At 35.5% G+C, this 21968-nt stretch overlaps 3 protein-coding genes across 4 annotated transcripts; 1 reads left to right on the forward strand and 2 right to left on the reverse strand.

Annotated features, from left to right (window-relative positions):
* The first annotated feature begins 532 nt into the window (after window positions 1–532).
* LOC143560772 (putative serine/threonine-protein kinase PBL19) lies at window positions 533–4930 on the forward strand. 2 transcript variants are annotated; one of them, XM_077048995.1, is made up of 5 exons: window positions 533–925; window positions 1893–2153; window positions 2282–2404; window positions 3688–4125; window positions 4669–4930. In XM_077048995.1, exons 1-4 carry the CDS (start codon window positions 551–553, stop codon window positions 4123–4125), a joined length of 1197 nt encoding a protein of 398 aa, XP_076905110.1. In that variant the 5' UTR covers window positions 533–550; the 3' UTR covers window positions 4669–4930. The 2 variants fall into 2 exon arrangements, with proteins under 2 accessions (XP_076905110.1, XP_076905109.1); XM_077048994.1 differs by lacking the exon at window positions 4669–4930 and having other exon boundaries at window positions 3688–4308.
* Window positions 4931–6033: 1103 nt separating this feature from the next.
* Window positions 6034–15147, reverse strand: LOC143560773 (protein GAMETE EXPRESSED 2-like). Its single transcript, XM_077048996.1, has 16 exons — window positions 14952–15147; window positions 13207–13521; window positions 12782–13120; window positions 12164–12697; window positions 12015–12091; window positions 11791–11932; window positions 11403–11708; window positions 11212–11336; window positions 9160–9377; window positions 8858–9085; window positions 8531–8766; window positions 8092–8327; window positions 7836–7992; window positions 7035–7213; window positions 6861–6955; window positions 6034–6155 (listed from the first exon to the last, which is right to left on the reverse strand). Exons 1-16 carry the CDS (start codon window positions 15025–15027, stop codon window positions 6101–6103), a joined length of 3318 nt encoding a protein of 1105 aa, XP_076905111.1. The 5' UTR covers window positions 15028–15147; the 3' UTR covers window positions 6034–6100.
* Window positions 15148–16852: 1705 nt separating this feature from the next.
* On the reverse strand, window positions 16853–21528 carry LOC143560756 (lipoamide acyltransferase component of branched-chain alpha-keto acid dehydrogenase complex, mitochondrial-like). The gene is made up of 8 exons (XM_077048982.1): window positions 21311–21528; window positions 20447–20584; window positions 20225–20350; window positions 19265–19635; window positions 18936–19183; window positions 18138–18226; window positions 17818–18045; window positions 16853–17007 (listed from the first exon to the last, which is right to left on the reverse strand). The coding sequence occupies exons 1-8, from the start codon at window positions 21482–21484 to the stop codon at window positions 16894–16896; spliced, it is 1488 nt and encodes a 495-aa protein (XP_076905097.1). The 5' UTR covers window positions 21485–21528; the 3' UTR covers window positions 16853–16893.
* Between the last annotated feature and the right edge of the window lie 440 nt (window positions 21529–21968).

Consider the following 21968-nt stretch of genomic DNA (forward strand, 5'->3'; position numbering starts at 1 on the left):
ACTAAAAAAGTAAAAAAACCAAAATTCTTATATTTCATTCCGGTTTCATTAAAAAAAATAAAAAAAAATTAAAAAAAACAAAAAAAAATGTTGTATTATACACATATGTATAATTTTATATAATCTTTAATTACGTAATATACACATATGTACAGTATCATTTATCTTAAATTATACACATGTGTACAAAAAAAACATGTAAATATACATATATGTATATATTATACATATGTGTATATAACTTAGCTAAATCGAGTTTTTTTTAATGAAACCAGGATGATAAAATAAGAATTTTAGTGTTTTTTACTTTTTTGATTTTTGTGTTTTTTTTGTTTTATGATTTTTTTATTTATTGTTTTTTGTGGTCTAAAATGGTTCTCATAGCTCTTAACTATATATATATTCCTATGAATTTAATAACTTCATGTTACCAAGTCAATTTCTCTTTCTTTTTCTGGGTTTTATTGTCAAACCAATTCACTCATGTTTCCATCATAAACACATAAACACACTTGATTAATTCCTCCAAACTTATTTGTTTTCATTTTCAATGATGAATTGTTTCAATATATTCAATTCAAAAACCAAAAGAAGAGGCAAATCATCACCCGAGCTAGGTGATCAAAACCGGTCACCAAAGCCCGTTACACGGCTAGTTAAGTCGACCGGATCGCTTACTTCGCCTCGAACGATACCCGAATTGTATAGAGAGAAAGGACATAGTTTAAAGAAGTTTTCATATTCGGAACTTCGAGTTGCTACGAATAATTTTAACCGGATGTTGAAGATCGGTGAAGGCGGGTTTGGGAGTGTTTATAAAGGATCAATCAAACCTCCTGATGATGGTGATGGTGATGGTGATGGTGATGGTGATGGTGATCCAATGGTGGTTGCCATCAAGAAACTTAATAGGAATAGTTTGCAGGTATGTTACATGTATGTATGTTTTAGATGTCATGATTCTTGAATTTTGTTTTAGTTTAGTTTCATGTTATAAGTTAGGCGGTAAAATGACTAAACACAAGAAAACGTATCTTAGATAACCAACACGTGTTTATACCATTTGCATTTGATATTTTTGTTTTTTTGTGTCTAAGGCTTTTGTGGCAAATGGGTTGGGTTGGGTCGAACGGGTCATGGGTCGAAATGGGTTAGGGTCAGAATGAGTCAATTTAAAAAAGGATTGTTTTTTTGGTTTGGGTCAGAACGGGTTTCGGGTTTTTTTTTAACGAGGACACCGGATGAAAATTTTAGTTTTTTTACTGTCTCGTGTGGAAATAAGTGCCACTCCAAAACCCGTTCCGACCCGAACCTGCCACATTTTCTTAAGACACTAACCCGCATCGACCTATTTCTTTAAATTTGTTGACCCATTTTGACCCGAAAATAACAAGGTGGAATTTCAAGTGACCAATTCTGACCTTTTTAGTTAAAATATCTGACCCAAACCAATCAATATAACTTTTAAAGCAACCCAAATTCATCCATTTGAAATGTTTTGGGTCAAGATTGCCCCATCCAGCTATGTAGCTAGATAGAAAAGTTGAACGGGTCATGAATAATAATGTTATGAGCTAAAGATTTGTTAATGTAGTTTTTAATAATTTAGTTTCCCTAATACTCTTTGAGTTAAAAGCAAAAAAAAAAAAAAAAAAAAAAAAAGTTAGGCATGTGTGAATTAAAATTTGTTGTATTTGACTTTTGCAGCATGAATAATTGAATATTGAATAGATTACTTGCCATGTTTAAGATTTATAAGACAATGTTGGGTAGGGTCAAAACTGATGTTTAAAATTTGTATGACAATGTTGGGTCGGGTCAAAACTGGTTCGGGTTGTCAACAATTTCATGTGACACTAAACAATGTTGAAAACATAATGATATTAATTTAGGGGCATAAAGAATGGTTAGCAGAAGTTCAGTTTCTTGGTGTTGTGGATCACCCGAACCTCGTAAAGCTTTTGGGATACTGCTCAGCAGATGGTGAACGAGGCATACAACGGTTACTGGTTTATGAGTATATGCCAAACAAGAGTTTAGAAGCGCATTTGTTTGGGCGAGCATTGCCACCGATTCCTTGGATTACGAGGTTGAAGATTCTCTTAAGTGCGGCCGAGGGTCTCACTTATCTTCATGAGGGGTTGGAGATTCAGGTATACATTTATCGTCACAATTATAAATCTATCTTTGTTGTTGTAAGATGTAACAGTCGCTAAATTAAAAGATAATGTAATGATGTATACGTGGTGTAACGATTTATTGACATTGGTGTTTTGGGAAGGTGATTTTTCGGGACTTCAAGTCATCAAATGTGTTGTTGGATGAGAATTTCAACGCGAAGCTTTCGGATTTTGGTCTTGCTAGAGAAGGACCGCAAGGGGACCGGTCCCACGTATCTACAATGGTTAGTGTTTCATACCTTGTTTGATGTGTTTCACTTAGGCGTGTTCAAAAACCGTTGAAACCAATGAAACCGAACCAAGTCGGCTGATTTAAAAGGACTATCTTTATCATTTTAAACTTTTCAATAATACAAACTAGTGATGTCGAAAAAAATGACAATTTCAAACCATCAATATTGATCCGCCAAACTGGTAAAATTGGTCGACCGACCCGACCAACTAGCAAGGGGCAGACCTATGTTAAGGGTAGGGGGTAGGGCTGTAAACGAGCCGAGTCAAGCCGAGCCAGAGTGTGCTCGAGCTCGAGCTCGAACTTAATCGAGCTGGCTCGAGCTCGGCTCGTTTTCTTTATCAAGCTGAAAAATCGACCTCGAGCTCGGCTCGTTTAAAGCTCGAGCCGAGTTCGAGCTCGTCGAGCCAGACTCCTTTAATTTTTTTTTATTTTTTTATTTTTTATTTTTAAGTTTTTCAATTTCTTATTTTACAAATTTTGATATATAAAAGATAAAAAAATATAATTTTAACATACATATTATAAAAAATTAATAGTTAGAACTTTATATGTTTTATTTTCGTTATTTTTTTATAAGGTTTTAGGTATCAAGTGACATAATATACGTATAAGTACGATATTATTATATATAGATATTAAAATTTAGGGTTTAATCTAAACGAGCCAACGAGCCGAGCTAACGAGTCGAGCCAAAACCGAGCTACGAGCGAGCTGACCTTGGCTCGAGCTCGGTTTGTTCAGAAATCGAGCCGAGCTCATTTGGAATCGAGCTTTTTCGAGCCGAGCTTTTTTCGAGCTATTTTTGAGCGAGTTTCGAGCGAGCCACGAGCCGCGAGCTTTTTGAACACCCCTAGTAGGGGGGCGGCCGCCCACCTTAAATTTTCTTTTTAAGTGTTATTTGTATGTGAAAATCCCGATCGCCCCCTTAAAATTAGTGTTAAGTTCCGATGTTGCCCCCCAGAATATAATTCCTGGGTCCGCTACTAACCTAGCCCGTCTAGTATGCTTTGTCATTTCTCAAAATCTTAGTAGTGACTTGGCTTCAAACTTTTATCAAAACCAAAAGAATTTGATCATAGTCTTTAACACCCATGGACTTATTGCCTAAGTGATTCAACACATGCACCCACCAACTCTTCATGACACTAATGTGGCTTTAAGTTAGTGGACATGTGCGTCGATTGTGTACTTTAAAATGCACATTTTAACATGAATATAGAAGGGATTAAATTCTACATTGTATGCTAACATGATTGCATTTGTATTTTGTAGCCTGTTGGGACATACGGATATGCTGCTCCAGAATACGTCGAAACCGGTCATCTTAAATCAAACAGCGATTTATTTAGTTTTGGAGTCGTATTGTACGAGATTTTAACGGGGAGACGAGCTATCGATAGAAACCTACCACAATCCGAACAAAAACTTATCGAATGGGTGAAAGAGTACCCGGCCGATAGCAAGAGGTTTAGGATGATAATGGACCCTCGTTTAAACCATCAGTACCCGCTCAACGCCGCCCAAAAAGTTGCGAAACTAGCCGATAGCTGTCTAAGAAAGAACCCCGAAGAACGACCCCCGATGAGTATGATCGTTAATATCTTACAAGAGGCGATTAGAGAGTCCGAAAACAACGGTAGCACTTCAGAAATCACAAGGGCGTTACCGTTACCGGAACCGACAACACGAAGAGGGGTTCGTGTATCTTAGGTAAGAATTAAGGTCTAATAGTTTGATATAAAGTGTCCTATGATTATACAAGTCGTGACAGGGGTGTGCGCGGTTTGGTTTGGTTTGGTTATTAGCCTTAACCGAAACTGAAGCCCTCGGTTAATCTATTTTGTTAACCATACAGTTTTCAGTTAATCAGTTCGGTTTATTCGGTTAGTTTGTTGGTTTTTGGTTGGGTTCAGTTAATTTCGGTTGATAACCAAAACCACACCTGGGCTAAATTTTTGCTTAAAAGGGCATGAAATGTAGGTATAAATACTTGAAATTGATGTATAAATACATGAATTGGAGGTATAAAATACGAATTTATTGAAACGAGGGTATAAAAGCTAGAAATATATAAAAACATGAATAGTTCGGTTCGGTTCGGCTAAATTCTATTTAATCGAGGGTACAAAAAATCGACAGGTTTCTTTGGTTTTCGGTTCGATTTTAATTAATGATTCAGTTATTGCTTACCTCTACGTTGTGTTACGTGTTTTCGGGGTGATTAATAATAGGGTTTTGTCTTATTGTGGATAGGGTTACATTGAAGATTTGGATGTGAGTGTTTTTTAATTTAATTTTTGGGTTACCTGAGGACTGAGGTTGCTTCGGAGAACATGCGAGACGTTGAAGTCAATTTTTATTTATTATTTTAGATTTTATTTTTATTTTTTATGATTGGGTGGTTGTTAAAGGTTTAATAGGATAGGGATGTATGTGTACAGGGTTTTAAATAAAATATATAGCTATGAAATGTTTTTAGTCTTTTCCACTGTAATTAAAAATTTATTGAAGTTGGACTTGGTTTAAATATTCGGGTATTCATAGCAGACAAGATAAGAGAGTGGAGATTGAGATGGTTTGGACATGTAAAGAGAAGACAGACGACGAATCCTGTTAGATCCGTAGAAAACATTACTATAGAGGGGAGGAGGGGTAGAGGACGACTGAAATTGACTTGGGATGAGAGGATTAGGCATGATTTGATAGACCTAAACCTCTCCGAGGACATGGTTGAGGATAGGAATTCGTGGAGAAGTAGAATTAAAGTTAAGGATTTTTAGAGAGAATTGAATACCTTAGGGCTTAGACTTAACTTATTTAGGTCGCATACCATAATGGTATTTCCCTTACATATATTATTATTATTATTATTATTATTATAATTATTATTAGTTTTTATATAGCTTTTAAACTGTGATCTTATTATTAATATTATTATAATTAGTAGTAGTTTGTATATAACTGTTAAACTTTGTTTTCCTTTATTTTGCTTCATACACATGTACTTAGAGCCGAGGGTCTCTTTGGAAGCCACCTCTTCATTCCTTTGGATGGAGGTACGGTGTGCCTACATCCCACCCTCCCCAGACCCTACTTATAGCTTTGCTGTCGATGGGATTTTACTGGGCATGATTGATTGATTGATTGATTGATAATGCTTACAAAATAATAATACGCGTAATGGTGTCATTAAAAAGATATAAAAGGTCTCACTCACGCTTCATGAAGGCGGTGTTTCACGCTCTGAATTGTGATGTGGCAGGTGAGTGTGGGCTCATTACATAATCTAATAGATATTTAAACTATTTAATTGCATGTTTTTAACAATATATATTTATTAACTTTCACTGTAACGCATAAGGAAATTAAAATTTAACCGAGACTTTTTAAGTAAGTTATTATTTCTAAATGTCTTCAGCTAGTTGAACAGATAAAGTGAAAAACTGACAAGGTGAAAATTAGTTTAGAGATTAAACCACTAAAGATATAAATTAACTTATAATATATAGGTCTAGTGATATGATGTTACTCCTAACACAGTAAGCTAGTAACATACGCGAGGTTGTGAGATCATCTAAAATATACATGGATTCATATCTACACCACCTAACACCTAGGAACAAAAGGCAAATAAATAATTAGAAAAGTTAGGGGTATAACCAATTAACCACATATAACCAGTAGCCTAGAGAACCATTGTTGCAATTTCAGCTACAGTGGTTTCTTGACTTTCTTCAGCCCTACATGATTGATGTACACAATCAATAAATAGTAAAATAAAGATGTATCGGTTCCAATTAACGAGTTGGCCGATGAAAGTCTCATCTTTTAACGTATTTGTTCCCATTATGGTTGTAAAAATCGCGCCTGGGCACCAAGTACTCAACGATTAATCCCCGCCTAGGCGGAGTTCTTGGCGAGCCATCCCCGAGTACTCACCGACTAAGGCTGAGTACTCCTAAGTCCAAACTCCCCAGTCGGCCGCCTAGGGTCCGTCTAGCGACTTTTGCAACTGTCACTTCCCAACGGTCCGCGACTAACAGATTCCTAACGTCATTACTTGCAGGTTGCTGGAAAAATGCTTTTGACTGGAAACGTCACATTTTATTGCCAGAAAACTCAACCTGAACACCATCACCAACCAACTACCACCACTTGAGCACCAGCAACCAGTTCCAAATTGATCATATTTGGAACGAAAATGTTGAGTATTATGGAAAAATGTGATTTTTCCGGCTAAAAACGTATTTCCAGCGACCTGCAACTAACGGCGTTATAATTCTGTTAGTCGCGGACCGCTAGGAACAAATATGATAAAAGGTGGGACTGTTGTTATCAGCCAATTCGTTAGTTGGGACCGGTAGCGACAAAAAAATGATGGTTGAGATTAATAAAAACCAATGCACCTAAAATAAATATTGCACAAATAACAAACAAGTACTTACGGTTTTGGTAAGTTGGAAGGTTCTTCAGTTTGCCTGACGGGACTAGGACAATTTCCAGTAAGCTGGATCGCATTCTCAGGCGAACCTGCACTCGACTGCACAAAACAAACGAAACCATTAAAACGAAACGAAATGATAATAAATAACAAGTGATCACAGGTTGAAGGCATAAACCACCATCTGTTCATTGTTGTTTTGCGGCTCATTAAGTTGAGGGTTCAGAGGCTCTTCTTGTTCTTGTTGTTTCTTCCTTTCACGTACAAGAACGGTAACACATTTACATGTGAAAAACATCAAAATCGCAGCCAGTGTAGACAGTGCAATGGATTCAATCAGTAACAGAAATCCAAGAGCTGCACATTATGTAATAAACAGTCATGTATGACAACTTAAACAATAAAGTTTAAAAGTTGCAAGTTTGACGGTTTGGCCCAAGTCACATCTTTGGGTACTAAAGTTTAAAAGTTGCGAGTTTGGGATCTACACTAACTTCTGTTACCTTTTCTGTTAAGTTCGAGTAGAATGACAAAAATGCCCTTTTTTTAACCAAAGTGATAATTTCTTTTACATAATGTTTATTATTTTGACTAACTGGCATAGATGGTCCCATACTCCCATTAGTTCAAATCTCTGAGTTAACTACATAAATATCTTTTATAAGGGTATTTTAGTCATTCTACCGAAGCTTAACGAAAAAGTTAACGGAAGTTAGTCTTAGACCCCAAACTTTTTACAAAATCTCTGAGTTAACTACACAAATATCTTTTATAAGGGTATTTTAGTCATTCTACCGAAGCTTAATGGAATAGTTAACGGAAGTTAGTCTTAGACCCCAAACATTTTACAAAATCGAAACCACGAACCTAAAACCTGCAACTTTTAAACCTTAGTACCCAAATCCAAACCACAGACCGTTTGCTGTAATTAAGTATAATGATAATAACAAAAGTTGGAAGCTAAATAAAATCAACTTACAGTGAGCTACCAATGCGTTCATGGGTGTCCTTGTTATTAAACTCACAGTAGCCTCAGACGTAAGAGGCGCCAACATCATCTCTGAACAATCCGGATAACACCCGAACCATCCCATATCATTCACCTTCAACTTAAGGACTGCATTGTGTTCGTCACCCTATATATCATACGTTTGCAATAAACAAACTTCATACATTGAATATTTGAATATGTAAGTACCAAAACACAAGAAATATGATTAATATATAATACTCACATAATAAACAAGTTGGTGGAGAAGAGCGTTGCACTCATCAAGTGTTCCAAGAATTCTAATGCCTTTTACTTCATTCAGAGTAAAATGTTTTGAGATTTCAACAAATGTTTGAAGGATTTGCCACTGTTTGCTTCCTTTTAACTTCACCTCAGTAGTGCTTATAAGCTGAGCTGGCAACCGAGCTGAGAATGTTCCAAAACTTACTTCCACTGAAAACATGACCTGGGGAGGACCCCCTGCAACGTCAGCTGGCGTGAATTAGATATCCTTATGTTATGGGTAGAATTCAAACAGTTTCATTATTATACTTCTTTTGAGTAAATTACACTTATAAGTCAAACTTGCAAAAGTTAAATTTCCTGTTAACTTTTTTAAAACGACAATTTTAACCTTACAAGTAAAGAACATAATTGTTATTTTATTCATTATTTGAAAGTACCTGGACGAAAAGTATGATCTGGATCCTCAATGAAAAATTTAAATGTGTCTCGGTATCTATCAAATATCAAGGATCCTTTATCTTCATTCTCATTCTCCAGGATGATGAATTTAGGCGCATTAATAACTGGAGGATCATTAACTGATTCCACATATACTGGAACATCGAAATGTCTTTGTCCATTTACATTAATAGTAGAGATCGTAATAATATCTTCGCCATTGAAGTTTGTGTTACTGCACATGCATGAAAATAGTCAAATATTCAAAAGGCTAATTACTCGATAATAAATTAATGATTAATCAACCGAATGTGCAGTAGTAGTACCCAATGTATTTGAGTGACTTTAAGGCAAAGTTGATGACTTCTAAACGACCAGTTATTGTCAAGCATTTATCTTTTCCTTCCACTTTACTGACTGAAATTTCTTTCCACATTGGATCCCAAAATTGCATTATAAGAGGAGAGAGATAAACGGTTCCGTTTTGTGCGGTCAGGATAACAGAAATATTTTCTAGTGGATCAGAATATACCATCTCGAAGCCAGGATAGCCACTGTGAATTAAAAAAGACTATTAGGACCACGAGATCTAACAATTTGGAAGTTTCTAGTGGATTTGACAGGTTACCCGAATTGAGGACTGAGTGTATCTTCGAGTGCCTGCAACTGTTTTGGAGAAGAAACAAGCTGTGGAGGAAAAGCGAGAACATTTATGATTACATTAGCATTACCGAAACTGCCATGTGCATCTACTACTTTGTAAGAAAATTTATCGCGTCCGCAGTATCCTTTATATGGTGTATATCTGAAGATATCTCCATACTGCAAAACCGAACCATGACTTGCCTGCCAAAACAACAACAATAATAATAAGACAAAATTACACTTTCATCCTTAGCCACTGTGAATTAAAGGAACCCTCTTTTACATTTAGAATTTGTCACAAATTTCGTTCCAGTCATATACAAACTGCAAGAGGGTATTTTGTCCATTTATACTTTATTTAACAATTAAATAACAAACCCCGTGCCAACCCTCTTTTCAAATCTCATCCATCAATTGCAAGATACAACTATTTATCTCAAATTACAAAGATAGATTTCCCTAATTCTTTTAACTAGATTGCATGCCAGATGTGATGAAGGTAAATTTGGATGCTATTCAAATGGAAGATAAGGCACTACCAACCGTTTGTAGAGCAAAGGGCAATCAAAATCTGAGTTGGACAGAACTTACAAATGCAATGAAATGATGAATGCTCGTTTTGGAAATCTGTTTGATGATCCGATGAGTGATCTCAAACAAAATGCATCAGTAAAGGAGTACCATGTTTAATTTGATGCTATAATCAGTAAACTGCAAGAATATGAACTTGGTAGTTTCATAGCTGGGTTGGAAGAAGAACTTCAGCCACAAGAGAGGATGTTCAACCCAAGTTCTATACAGCAAGCTTATTGTTTGGCAAAATTACAAGAAGCAACATTGAAAGTAAAGAAATCCAAGTTTAATACTAAGCCATAAGTTTTTAGCTCAACTGCTCATAAATTCGGGAAAATTGGGTTCTAATTACTTCATAATTCAATTGTCTTCTAGTATTCTTTTTAAGGATAATGACTCTACAGAGTTACCTAGAGATTTGACAATACTACTTCAACAACATGCGGTGTATTCTGTGATTTAAAGACACTACAGATATACCTTTAAATATCCTTTAATGCAAAAGATGTGATCGAGCAAATGATTAAGGAATTACTTGATCAAGGAGTTTTAAGGCCTAACAACACTTTTTTTGCATCTCTTGTTTTATTAGTGAAGAAAAATGATGGAGGATGAAGCTCAATCAGGCTACAATGCCGGATCACTTTCCTATTCTTTTGGTGGAAAAGATAACGGATGAGTTACATGGCACTAACTTTTTTTTTATTTTCAAAATTGGATGTTAAAGCTGGGTATTATCAGGTAAGAGCTGCTGATCCAGATGTGTATAAAACAGCTTTTAAGAAGAGTCATCCAATTGCTTAAATAAGTAAGGCATTATCACCATGAGAATCTAAGCCTTTCAACATATGAAAGGGAGTTGCTAGCAATAATCTATGCAGTCCAAAAGTGGCACCCGTATTTGACTGATAGGCATTTTGTGATAAAAACATATCAACAGAGTATAAAACATTTATCGGATAACAAGACCTTTCCAACAGAAATGGCTTTCAAAGTTAAAGGATTCGATTATGAAATTGTTTATAAGAAAGGATATGAGAATAAAGTGGCTGATGCTTTGACAAGAGTTACAAGTGGGGAAGTCCTACAGTTGGCGGTTTCTAACATCCAACCAGATTTACTAAACTCTATCCAAAATTCTTGAAAATCTGATCCTCACATTACAATTGAAGGAGAAAGGGTAAGTTAGTGGCGGGACATTCTATTGAACTAAGAACAACAATACTTGACTGGATGCACAATTCAGCTTAATGAGGGCATTCAGGAATTAATGTTACTATTCAAAGAATTACTAAGCTTGATGGAAAGATGTATTGGCTTTACAAGAGGTGGATTAAAACCTTCCTAGTTCATATCACCTTTAAACAGACGAGGTTCTCTATCGGTCTTTGGGGAATTATTTGTAGCGTATGTGTTTTGAAAAGCTTAAAGAATGGGTGCAGTATTTAAAATAAAATCATACCTTTTGAAATTCAACAATTGTTCCTGGCCCGTCAAAGAATACATCATTATTATAAACATAAATAGTTGTGGACTGATCCTCCCAAACGTTGACATTATCATCACGAACTGTAGGGAACGTATTACCTGAAAATTATATGATTTCAATCATAGGAAATTTATTTTATATATTAGAATCAAATTTAAACTTACCATCTTCCGCGTGAACTCCAAAGGGCCAAGGCAAGAGACGCTGTCCATCATATGAAACACAAAACTCATAATATCCAGAAATTAGTGCTAGGTAGCACCCTGTGTAGGTACCATCATGGTTGTCATCAAAATAGCAAGGATGGTAAGAACCATTCGTTGAAGCCATCTCCAGTTTCAATTTTTTTTCTTCACACAATACTGGATTATAAAAGGAATCCAATAGTTGCACCACAAATTCATTTACAACCCCTGCTGGTGCCCTTTCATCAAACTTTACGACTCCTGATGTAGATGCATTCACTTTGTCTGCACCAAATTTGAACACCCGTATTATTACATTATCCAATTTAAATAATAAATAATCTCTCTCTCTCTGTCACACACATACTTTCCAGTACTTTCTTTACTATTGGACGGCCACCATTTAGTGGAATATTACCACAAAACATACGAATTTCATATACCCCGACTTTTTCAGCCACATAAGAGACGTTAAAATCATAGCTCCTTATTTTCGGGTTCTCGGCAGACTAAATATAACAAACAGAAAAGATTATGATTAATTTAATGTCTAAAACATAAAGCATTGAAAATATAAAATGTAGTTATTACATTGTCGTGTGAAAAAACATGAGTCATTCCCGTTGGACCAAGTGCGCCATGACTGAGCATTCCAGTTGGGTGAGTACCTGTTCAATCTCTAAAGTATAAACTTCATAAACAAAACAATACTTTAAAGAAAAATGACACTCTTTTGATACCATTAGTAATTTTCTTCCATGGGTGTATTTGTGTACTTATACGAAGAGAGAGTGAAGGCGCTGTAATTTCTACTTGAATCCGTTCTAACTCAATTGGAGAAGGATATTCATAATTATCTCTTAACTCTATTCTAATATAAGTGCTTTGCCCCGCGATAGAATCATAAAGACCAGGTCCACTCACACGACTATTTTCAGCATCACAGTACCCCATGTAGGTACTAAACTCATATGGCATATTCATAAGCATATTCCTGTGATGATCTGAGATGATGAGAAGGAAGTCCCCGGGTTTAACTACTCTGAAAGACAATGATTGAACGCCCGGTGATACTTCCTTGTATTGCAATTCACTAATCGGTAAAGGCATAGTCGACTTCTTCTCCATAACTTCAACTTGAAACTCAAACAGCCCGGGAACAAGGTTCCCATATTTATCTGTCTGGGTTACAAAAGTTTCCATTCTTGAAAGCAGCTGAAAATAATGTGTTTCAGTGCCCCAATGGGCCAAACAGTTGGCAACATCAATTGTGTCTGCTCATCAAATATTTGAAATCAATAACAAATATGCATTCAATTGACTAATAATAAGTTTATAACATATGTTACATAAATTACCTGGATGGACTGTTAAAGGCAATGGGGAATTTACTAAGGAAGTGTTTTTGTGTTTTATGTGAACCGAGAGATGTCCTGCTGTGGTTGTAACAAATTCAATGCAGACATAACCGAATTCATTCCATCCTTTGTTAATTACATCCAGCAAATTTGCATTCGATCCGTTTGAAACTGTTGCAGAGACTTCAAAACTGTGAATGCTTTGTTCTTCACTTCCTCTTGTAACATTATTCCTAAATGCATCCTTAGGAAGTATTAAGACTGTAGCTTTTCCCCCAGCTGCAAAATCATGATATTGATCCATCCATGACACAACACCGCCAGGCTCATAAATTGGACCTTCATTTTGAAAAGAAGTAAACAATAGTAGTCAGTCAAATATGAAAAAAATGAGCAAAATAAAGAACTTCGAATGTGAGAAAAACCTGGTGCAACACGGTAATGCAAATTAAAATGATCGACGCCGACACCGACACGGAAACGATTTTCAGTAATAAGCACATGGAAAAACCCAACCATCATTGGCACAAAGTAAATCCTCCAATGACGGCGATCAAACCAAAGGTCAGTAATAAGACTACTGTTCCCCATCACACCATCTACTGAGACATTCGGATTGAAAGAGTGTCTGTCTTTTTCAGAATTGAAATCTTTACGTATAATAACCTGAATAGCTGCAGTTTCACCTGCCCTAAACTCATTTTTGTCATCCAGAAAAACAAAAGCAATAATAGGCCAATCTTCACCTGCAACAATTTACAGTAAATAAGACAGTTATGGATTAATGTTGATGAACTTGAACAGATTTATTTCATCCATATGCTATTTTGCTCTCTCAACAACTAGTTCTGATCTATTGTCCTTCGGCATCTCTGAATCAGTATTCTATGTCTATATTTTGTATAGTATGTGCAATGCTCAGTTTCGATAAATAACACACAAATTAAGCCTTATATTTCATTAATATTTCAATTTAAATCTATGCAATTGTAAACTTGATGATGACATCTCTGAATTAGTGTTTCATATCTACATTAATGCTCCATTTCGAGAAATAGCACAAATTAAAACCTAGACTAAATTCAGACGTTAAAATCGATCCGTGCAGTTGTAAATTTGATGATGACATCTCTAAACCAGCGTGTCATATCAACATTTTGTATGTGTTCGTGTGTGCGCAATGCTCCATTTTGATAAATATCACAAATTTAAACCTAGGCTACATTCAAATTTGAAAAAAATGAAGATGACATCTCTAAATCAAATTTCAAAATAGATCGCTGTATCAGTGTTTTATATCCACATTTTGTATGTTTTTGTGTGTGCGCAACGCTCCGTTTAAAGAAATAGCACAAATTCAAACCTAGACTTCATTCAAATTTCAAATTAGATCTCTGAATCAGTGTTTCATATCTACATTTTGTGTAACTGTACATGTTATTGTGTGCGCACAGTGCTCCGTTTCAACAAACAGCACAAATTAAAACCTAGACTTCATTCAAACTTCAAAATAGATCTCTAAATCAGTGTTTCATATCTACATTGTGTATATCTTAGTGAAATAGCACAAATTAAAAACTAGATTTGATTCAAATTCCAATATAGATCTCTGAATCAGTGTTTCATATCTACATTTTGTATGACTGTACATGTTATTGTGTGCGCGTAGTTCTCCGTTTCAACAAACAGCACAAATTAAAACCTAACTTCCTGTCAAACTTCAATATAGATATCTAAATCAGTGTTTCACATCGAAGTATTGTGTTATATTATGTACGCACAGTGCTCCGTTTCAACAAACAGCACAAATTAAAACCTAATTTCCAGTCAAACTTCAATATAGATCTCAAAATCAGTGTTTCATATCTAAGTATTGTGTTATAGTATGCGCGCACAGTGCTCCGTTTCAACAAACAGCACAAATTAAAACTTAATTTCCAGTCAAACTTCAATATAGATCTCTAAATCAGTGTTTCACATCTAAGTATTGTGTTATTTTATGTGTTCATAGTGCTCCGTTCGATAAACAGCACAAATTAAAACCTAGATTCAACTCAAACTTCAAAACAGCTCCGTACGATTAATAATTTGACGATAATTATCGATTAAAGCACATAACAACGAATACTACCGTGAGATTTGAAATTGAAAGACGGAGAAGCATTTATACCTGAAACTGATAGAATATGAAGCGTGAAGAAGACGAGAAGAGTGAAGGCGTTGCAGAAGAGCAAGTGAGTAGACATGATTGATAACAGATCTGAGAAGCGATTAGAAGAAGAAGCATAGTGAAGAAGAGTGATATGAATGGCGGTTACAAGTTGAAACTGTGTGAGATGGAGGGAAATCGGTTTGGTGGATTTATTATTATTATTTTAATTTTTTTAAATTAGGCGGGTTGCGCCCGGTTGTTGTTATTATCAGTCGTACAACTTATTAAACTGTTAGTGCAGGCGTGCAGCTGCGAGTTTAGATGAATTTAATCGGTGTTTGGTTACGCAATTGGAAATAAACCTAAGTATTTTTTTAATGCCCAAATACAACAAATTAACATAATAAAGACCTCGTGTTGTACTGACGAATCGACAACAATTCGGTTGGTATTTGGTTACGGCGCCAAAAATAAAGCGAAACATGAAGACATCAATACTTAAATACAACAATTTAATATATTTAAGATATAAAAACATGCGGCAAGCAAAAAATAAATGCACGTTGCAGTTGCGAACTAATACAAATTCGTTGATTCCGAAATCAATGGACAAAAAAACACGGTAAAAAATCGCGTGTTGCGTTCTCAAACTGACATGAATTTGGTTGGAATCGATGTTATCGGTACTAAATCGTACAAAGAAAACCACGTGTTGTGGTGGTCAACCACGTGGACAAATCACGTGGTTGCGTCGCCGAACTTCTCTTTTATAATAATAATAATAGTATTTTCACCGGGTGTAAATATTGAGTACAACTTAAGAGCTATGCAATCGAAAGGTGGTCCCAGGATAAAAAAAAATATCACGGAGGTTGAAAGAGAGTCAATGTCAAAATTTTATATTGTATAGATATATGTCGTAATTTTAACATATGTATATCTTTAAAGAAAATTTCACAGGGGTTGGCCGACCCCAACACTTATGTTTAGGTTTGCCCGGTATACATTTATGAATGCTCGGATTTTACATTTAAGTCTTCAACTTGACTCATTAATAATCTCTTAACCATTGCTACCGCTACTGTTGCCAGCACAACTATGGGTGTACATTGGTCTTTTTGGGTTGGTTCTAGCCTAAAACCTTAATCATAACTGATCAATTATGGGTGTTTTAAAGGTTATAATGGGTCGGTTGTGAAACCAGCTCAAAACAACATAATTGGGTATTATTTGGGCTTCAAAGTTTGGACTTTGAGTTTTTTTATCATGAAAAAATTATTATTACACATCTATATATGTTACATAGCATTATTGAAATACATATAATTTATAATATTATAAACTCTAACGGTTTGGTTCGGTTTGATTTTGGCAGGTATGAAAACCTTGTTAAACATCAAATTGCTTTATTTATATCATCATTAACGAAACATGAAGGGTTGATCATACAATTTAACACACATATAACCCAAATCCTACTCCACCTTCAACACTTGGTCTATGATTCAAAGCCATCATCATCATCATCATCGTACTCATCGTACTCAGTATATCCCACCAATAGCAAAGCTATAGTAGGGTCTGAGGAGGGTAAGATGTAGACAGCCTTACCTCTACCCCATAAGGATAGAGAGGCTGCTTCAGGTGAGACCCCCGGCTCGATAGTAGTTTTACATCAAGCCTTGGACATAAGGCACATAGCACTCAATCATCGGGACACCGGCTGATCGGTGCATGTACCCTTGTCTTTCGGCTATCAACGCCACTACATGATGCCTGATTAACCGTCCGTCACTTTTAACGTTATTTTCACGAGATTAGTAAAATAACGTCAAAATTAGTGCAATTTCACTTTTGCCCACCCGAGGGTTCACACATATATACATCATATGTGCGCACCGCAAGCAGGGCTATATGATTCAAAGCCAAATCCCCCAATATTGTGCATTAAGGTTTAAATTTATCTTGTATGCAACAATATCAACTCGGGTTTTTCGATAAGCCTCTTCCATTCGTTGCAAAATTGCGCAACCGTTGCTCCATCAAGAATCCTGTGGTCCGCTGCTATGTTTGCCTAATAAAACATAACGCATTAGTATAATCACATACAAACATCTTAAGTTCTTAATCCCATGTGGTTAGTGGTGCATGGTTAATAACATAATTTTGTTTTAGTGTTTACTTTTTGGTTAAAGATTTTGGGTAGTTGATAACTTATAGTTAAAGTACCATCTTCAAAGTAGTTGATATGAAAATCTTTTAAACTAGTACTTTAAAAAGTTGGTTGTTTAACAGTAACAGGTAGGATGCTGCGTACGTTGCAGCGACTCAAACTTGATTCTCAAATGAACTTTAACGTCTCTGTTGATTCACCTGAAAACCTAAAAAATCAAAACCCTTTTTTTTGTAGTTGATTTAAGCCGACATGTTGCGAAGGAAACTTGGGCGTAATCCGTTCGGTTCGTTACGGTGCGTCATAAATATATTTATTGACAAAAGTTAAAAGTGGAAAAGTGTAGTAATTACAAAGTGCAATAGAAGAAATTGCACAAAACCATAAACTATATGATCATATTTAAAAAAGGGTTAAAAGTTTAAGAAATGTCTTAATATATAAAAAAAATGTAATAACTTACATGCTTCAAGAGCTTGCACACCAAGTTAAAAAAGTAGTATTTCTCATAAATAGTGAATATGTGAGTGAGGAATCCTTTGGTTTTTAATATATATATATATATATATATAATAACACTGATATGGACAAGTCCTTGGTCTCGTACACATTTTTCGAAAAATTATGGCACTTGATTGTTAAATAACTAAAGTTGTTTGTTAAAAAGCGAATTAGAAAGTGATATGATGGAAGCTGGTGAAAAGGAATTACCGTCATGGATGAGACAGGATACGCGTTCCCATCGTCATCAAAACAAGCGACTTTTTGGGTCCGACCAAGGGCTATGATTGCAACTTCGGGTACATTAATGAGGGGTGAACCAGACTTTCCACCAATCGATCCAACATTGCTCAAAGTTATGGTTCCACCACGTATATCTTCAGGATTAAGCTTGTTTTCTTTAGCCAACGTTTGTAGTCGTGCTAGTTCTTTAGTTATCTGAGAAACGTGAACGATGTACTTATGTTACAAATCTATAATAACTGGTGTGACTATAAAGCGTATTAATGAAAGGTTTATCTATGGCTAACCTCCAAAATTGATAAGGATTGGACATTCTTTATGTTTGGCACTACTAATCCGACTGGTGTAGCCATCGCGATGCCTATGTTGTGAGAACCTAATGATCACATATACGAAAACCATGATTGTCCGTACGAAGAACACGAAAACGAACAAGAACAAATACGTACATGATGACAATACTCATTGACCAACAAACAAATTGAAAGTTGGTTAACCTAAATTGTAAAAAGGTAAAAGTTCCTTAGGCTATGTGTAGTGAATGGACTACAAAATGAGGCGTTTTGCGTCATGTGACTCCCAATCAGCAAAGGGTGGGTTTTATACTATAATAATAATAATAATAATAATAATAATAATACTAACAAAAGCATGCAGGCGATGAAAACTCAACACCCCCCTCTATCGCCCAGTTTGTCGGGGGGGGGGGGGGTTCCGAAAATGATCGCCCTTCTTTGTCGCCCACTACCCCCATCCTTACCTGTTTTGGTAAGGAGTTCCAAAAACGATCACCCTTCTGTCGCCCACTACACCCAGCCTTACCTGTTTTGGTAATTTTTTAAAATGGCTACCTTAAATGGAAGGGCATACCAAAGTTTATTCACTCAAAATAATACTTTTATAAAATTTGTTACTTCCATTTGGGTATATGTGTAAAGTTTAAACTATATAAATAAAAATTACTCTTTTTTTTAAGTCAAGAGGTTGATAACGAGATGTCAAGTTAACTTATCAGTCTTATGACATATTTCAATATCGAAGATGATATTGCGTTTCTAACTATAGTAACATGAAGATGCAAAAACCTTTCAGATTGACTTCATATTTTTCAAGATTGAAGGTACTATTCAACAACGGATACTTCGCCAATGCCATCGAGAGAGATTTAATCAAGATGGGAAGAAATGTGAATTTAACACTTGGATCCGAATTCTGCTTTTGAAAAACATCTTTAAGCTTGCATAGCTCATCACATTTGATCTCCTCAATAAAATGAAAATGAGGTATGCTAGCTGCCGCGGTCATAGACTTCACCATCGCGCGTTGATAACCCCTAAACCAAAAACCAAAACGATAAATCCTCGAAAGACAAATGACACGATTGTAACACAAGATATGATTATTGATTAGATACCTTATGGGCAATGTCTTGTCTTGATAAAGAGATTCATTTACCATAGGTTGGATTATTTGTTCGGGTTTTAATGTCGGCTCGACAACACTAGGTTTGTTTTTTAGGCTAGAAACATAATTTAGTACATCTTCTTTTTGTATTCTTCCATGTTTCCCGGTTCCTGGGACATCGTTTACATCAATATCGTGTTGTTTTGCAAGGTTGCGAACAGCAGGAGTCGTTAATGATAATGTTTCGCTTTCTTGAGTCGTTTTTGGCTCTGAGCTTTCGTTAATTGGTTCGATAGGTTGAGAAGTTGGTGATGACTGATTACCATTGTTGGATGGGACTTGAGAGTCATCAACACTTATGCTCAAAAGAGTTTCTCCAACCTTAGATCAAAGTGTTTATAAAACCATATAGAAGCCACACATATAATTAGCGTTGTGCAAGAAACCGAAAAACCTATTCAGAACCAAAAAAACCGAAAAATCCAAACAAAAAAAAAATGAACCGCAACAAAAACCAATGGTTTGGTTTTATGTTTTTGTAAAAACCGAACCGAAATGAATATCTAGTATGTTTTATTTTAAGTAATTTACAAGAAATTAATAATATGTAACTCAGATTTTTTTCCAAATGTATAATAGTCAATTACTTAATAATTAACAAAATTATATTTTCGGCCTAAATTTTCAAGCCCAGATAGAAAAAACCGAAACCGAAAAACCAAAACAAAAGGTGGAAAACCGAAGCCGAAAAAACCGAAACCGAACACTTTTAAAAATTCAAAAACCGGATTTTTGGTTTTAACCCAAAACTGAACCGAATCACACTATACACGCCCCTACACATAATATTCAAATTTAAAATTTTGGTTTTTTTTTTCATAACTTTTTTTAGACATAACAACCATGTGTCCATGTGCTTTATATAGGATCTTACTTAAAATTAAAAAAAATATATATAGTTTATGTTTACCTTTACAATGTCACCAGGAACATGAAGAAATTGAACAACTCTTCCTTGGTACCGGCTTGTGATTTCTATCGTGGCTTTGTCACTTTGAACTTCACAAAGACGTTGATACTCTTCGACTTCATCTCCCTGTCAACGACGAATTGCTTGAGCTCATGAAGTTTACCCTTTCCAAAATGAAACTAAACCGAAAAGTTTTAGTAATTGGATAAATGAGCAACTTACCTCCTTGACAAACCATTTGAGAAGTTCACATTCTGCAATACCTTCACCGGTTTGTGCCAAGGGTATGTCGACTATGTTGTCCACTCGTTCAAGAACCGCCGCACTAGTTGCAAAATAATGGACCTTGTTGTTATACAACTGCAAACCAAACATTTTACAAAGAAAGAATCACCAAAAATGACTTTGTCACCAATTATGAAAGTAACAAAAATCATCCAAACCCCCCACCCCACCCCCCGGGAAAAAGGGGAAATTTGGGATTTTGACATGCTGGTGATGACTACTAGCGGATGACCAACGGATATGTGGATTATATTTCAGATAAGATTCCTTTTCGACCACGATAATTATTTACAACAAATTGTAGAAAAACGGAAAACCTATCAAGATCCAAATACACCACCTTTGCATGATAAGGGAAGAATCTTACCTAGATTTGGTTCAATCTGATCAGATTAATAAGTTATGTTCAACTATTCAGTTTATTTGCATTAAGGTTCGGGTCACGCTACATTTAGTAATTCGATCATAAGATTATAATAGTTGAACATTTGAAAAATAATGATAATAGGATCATTGTCGGGTTGTTTCTAATAAAAGTTGCCTTTCGGACATAAAAAGTTATAACATGAGATCATTAGTTTGATCTTTGAATCACAACCTATGTAAAAGACCGCTCGACACGATAAAATGTTGTGTCACTACCAAATAGTTAAAAATGGATCATTGAACTACATTAGATGAAAAAGACATCATGACCCGTCAAAAAATTTTAATTCCGTCACTCACTTTCAGTGTCACGCTGTCAGCGTTAGATAACTATAATATGACGTAATAGCTAAAAATAACAAATGAAAAAAAAACCTTATAAGAGCAGTCAAACGTTGACTTCATTGGAACCCGTGAGACGCTCGAGAAGTGGACCACCGCCCTAGGAATCACCCGAGTGGCTTCCGCCGTGGGAGGTGGCAACGAGCGGCGGGCGTAATTACCGGACCTCCAACAAGACCTTTTCTGGAAAACTCTTCGTGCCAACATTATGAGTGTAAACAATTTGGAAATAATGTGCAAAAAGTTGATTAGTTAATTGTGAGCTAGTGTTAACAAATGGTGTATTTGTAGGACAAATATTGTCAAAGAAGTGTGGCTACCGGCTACGCCACCTTAGGTAGTTTTAAGTTTTAATATGCATGCACGGTTGGTGGAATAATAATTAATACAGCCACAAAATAAATAATGTAATTAATACTTTTTGCTGGAGTAAATAATATATATTAGCCGATTTTTAAGTAAATATATATAAAAAGTTACAAATAAATGGACAATGATGATTTGTTATTATACAGAATAAGTGTTACAAAAGGTTTTCAAAGTTAAAAGAAAGTGAAGTTACTTTTATAATTTATTTTTGAACGGTTAATACTTGCATATATCTTGTCCTGTTTGTGGTGCACGCATGTAATATATGTTTGAACCAATCAACAGTGTTTCGATGGTTGAGTGTTATATGTTTTATGTCCAA

This window comes from Bidens hawaiensis, unplaced genomic scaffold (genome assembly GCF_021521415.1).
Source record: "Bidens hawaiensis isolate Kalapana, Puna unplaced genomic scaffold, B.hawaiensis_p1.1 tig00020443_1, whole genome shotgun sequence".
Classification (NCBI taxonomy): domain Eukaryota; kingdom Viridiplantae; phylum Streptophyta; class Magnoliopsida; order Asterales; family Asteraceae; genus Bidens; species Bidens hawaiensis.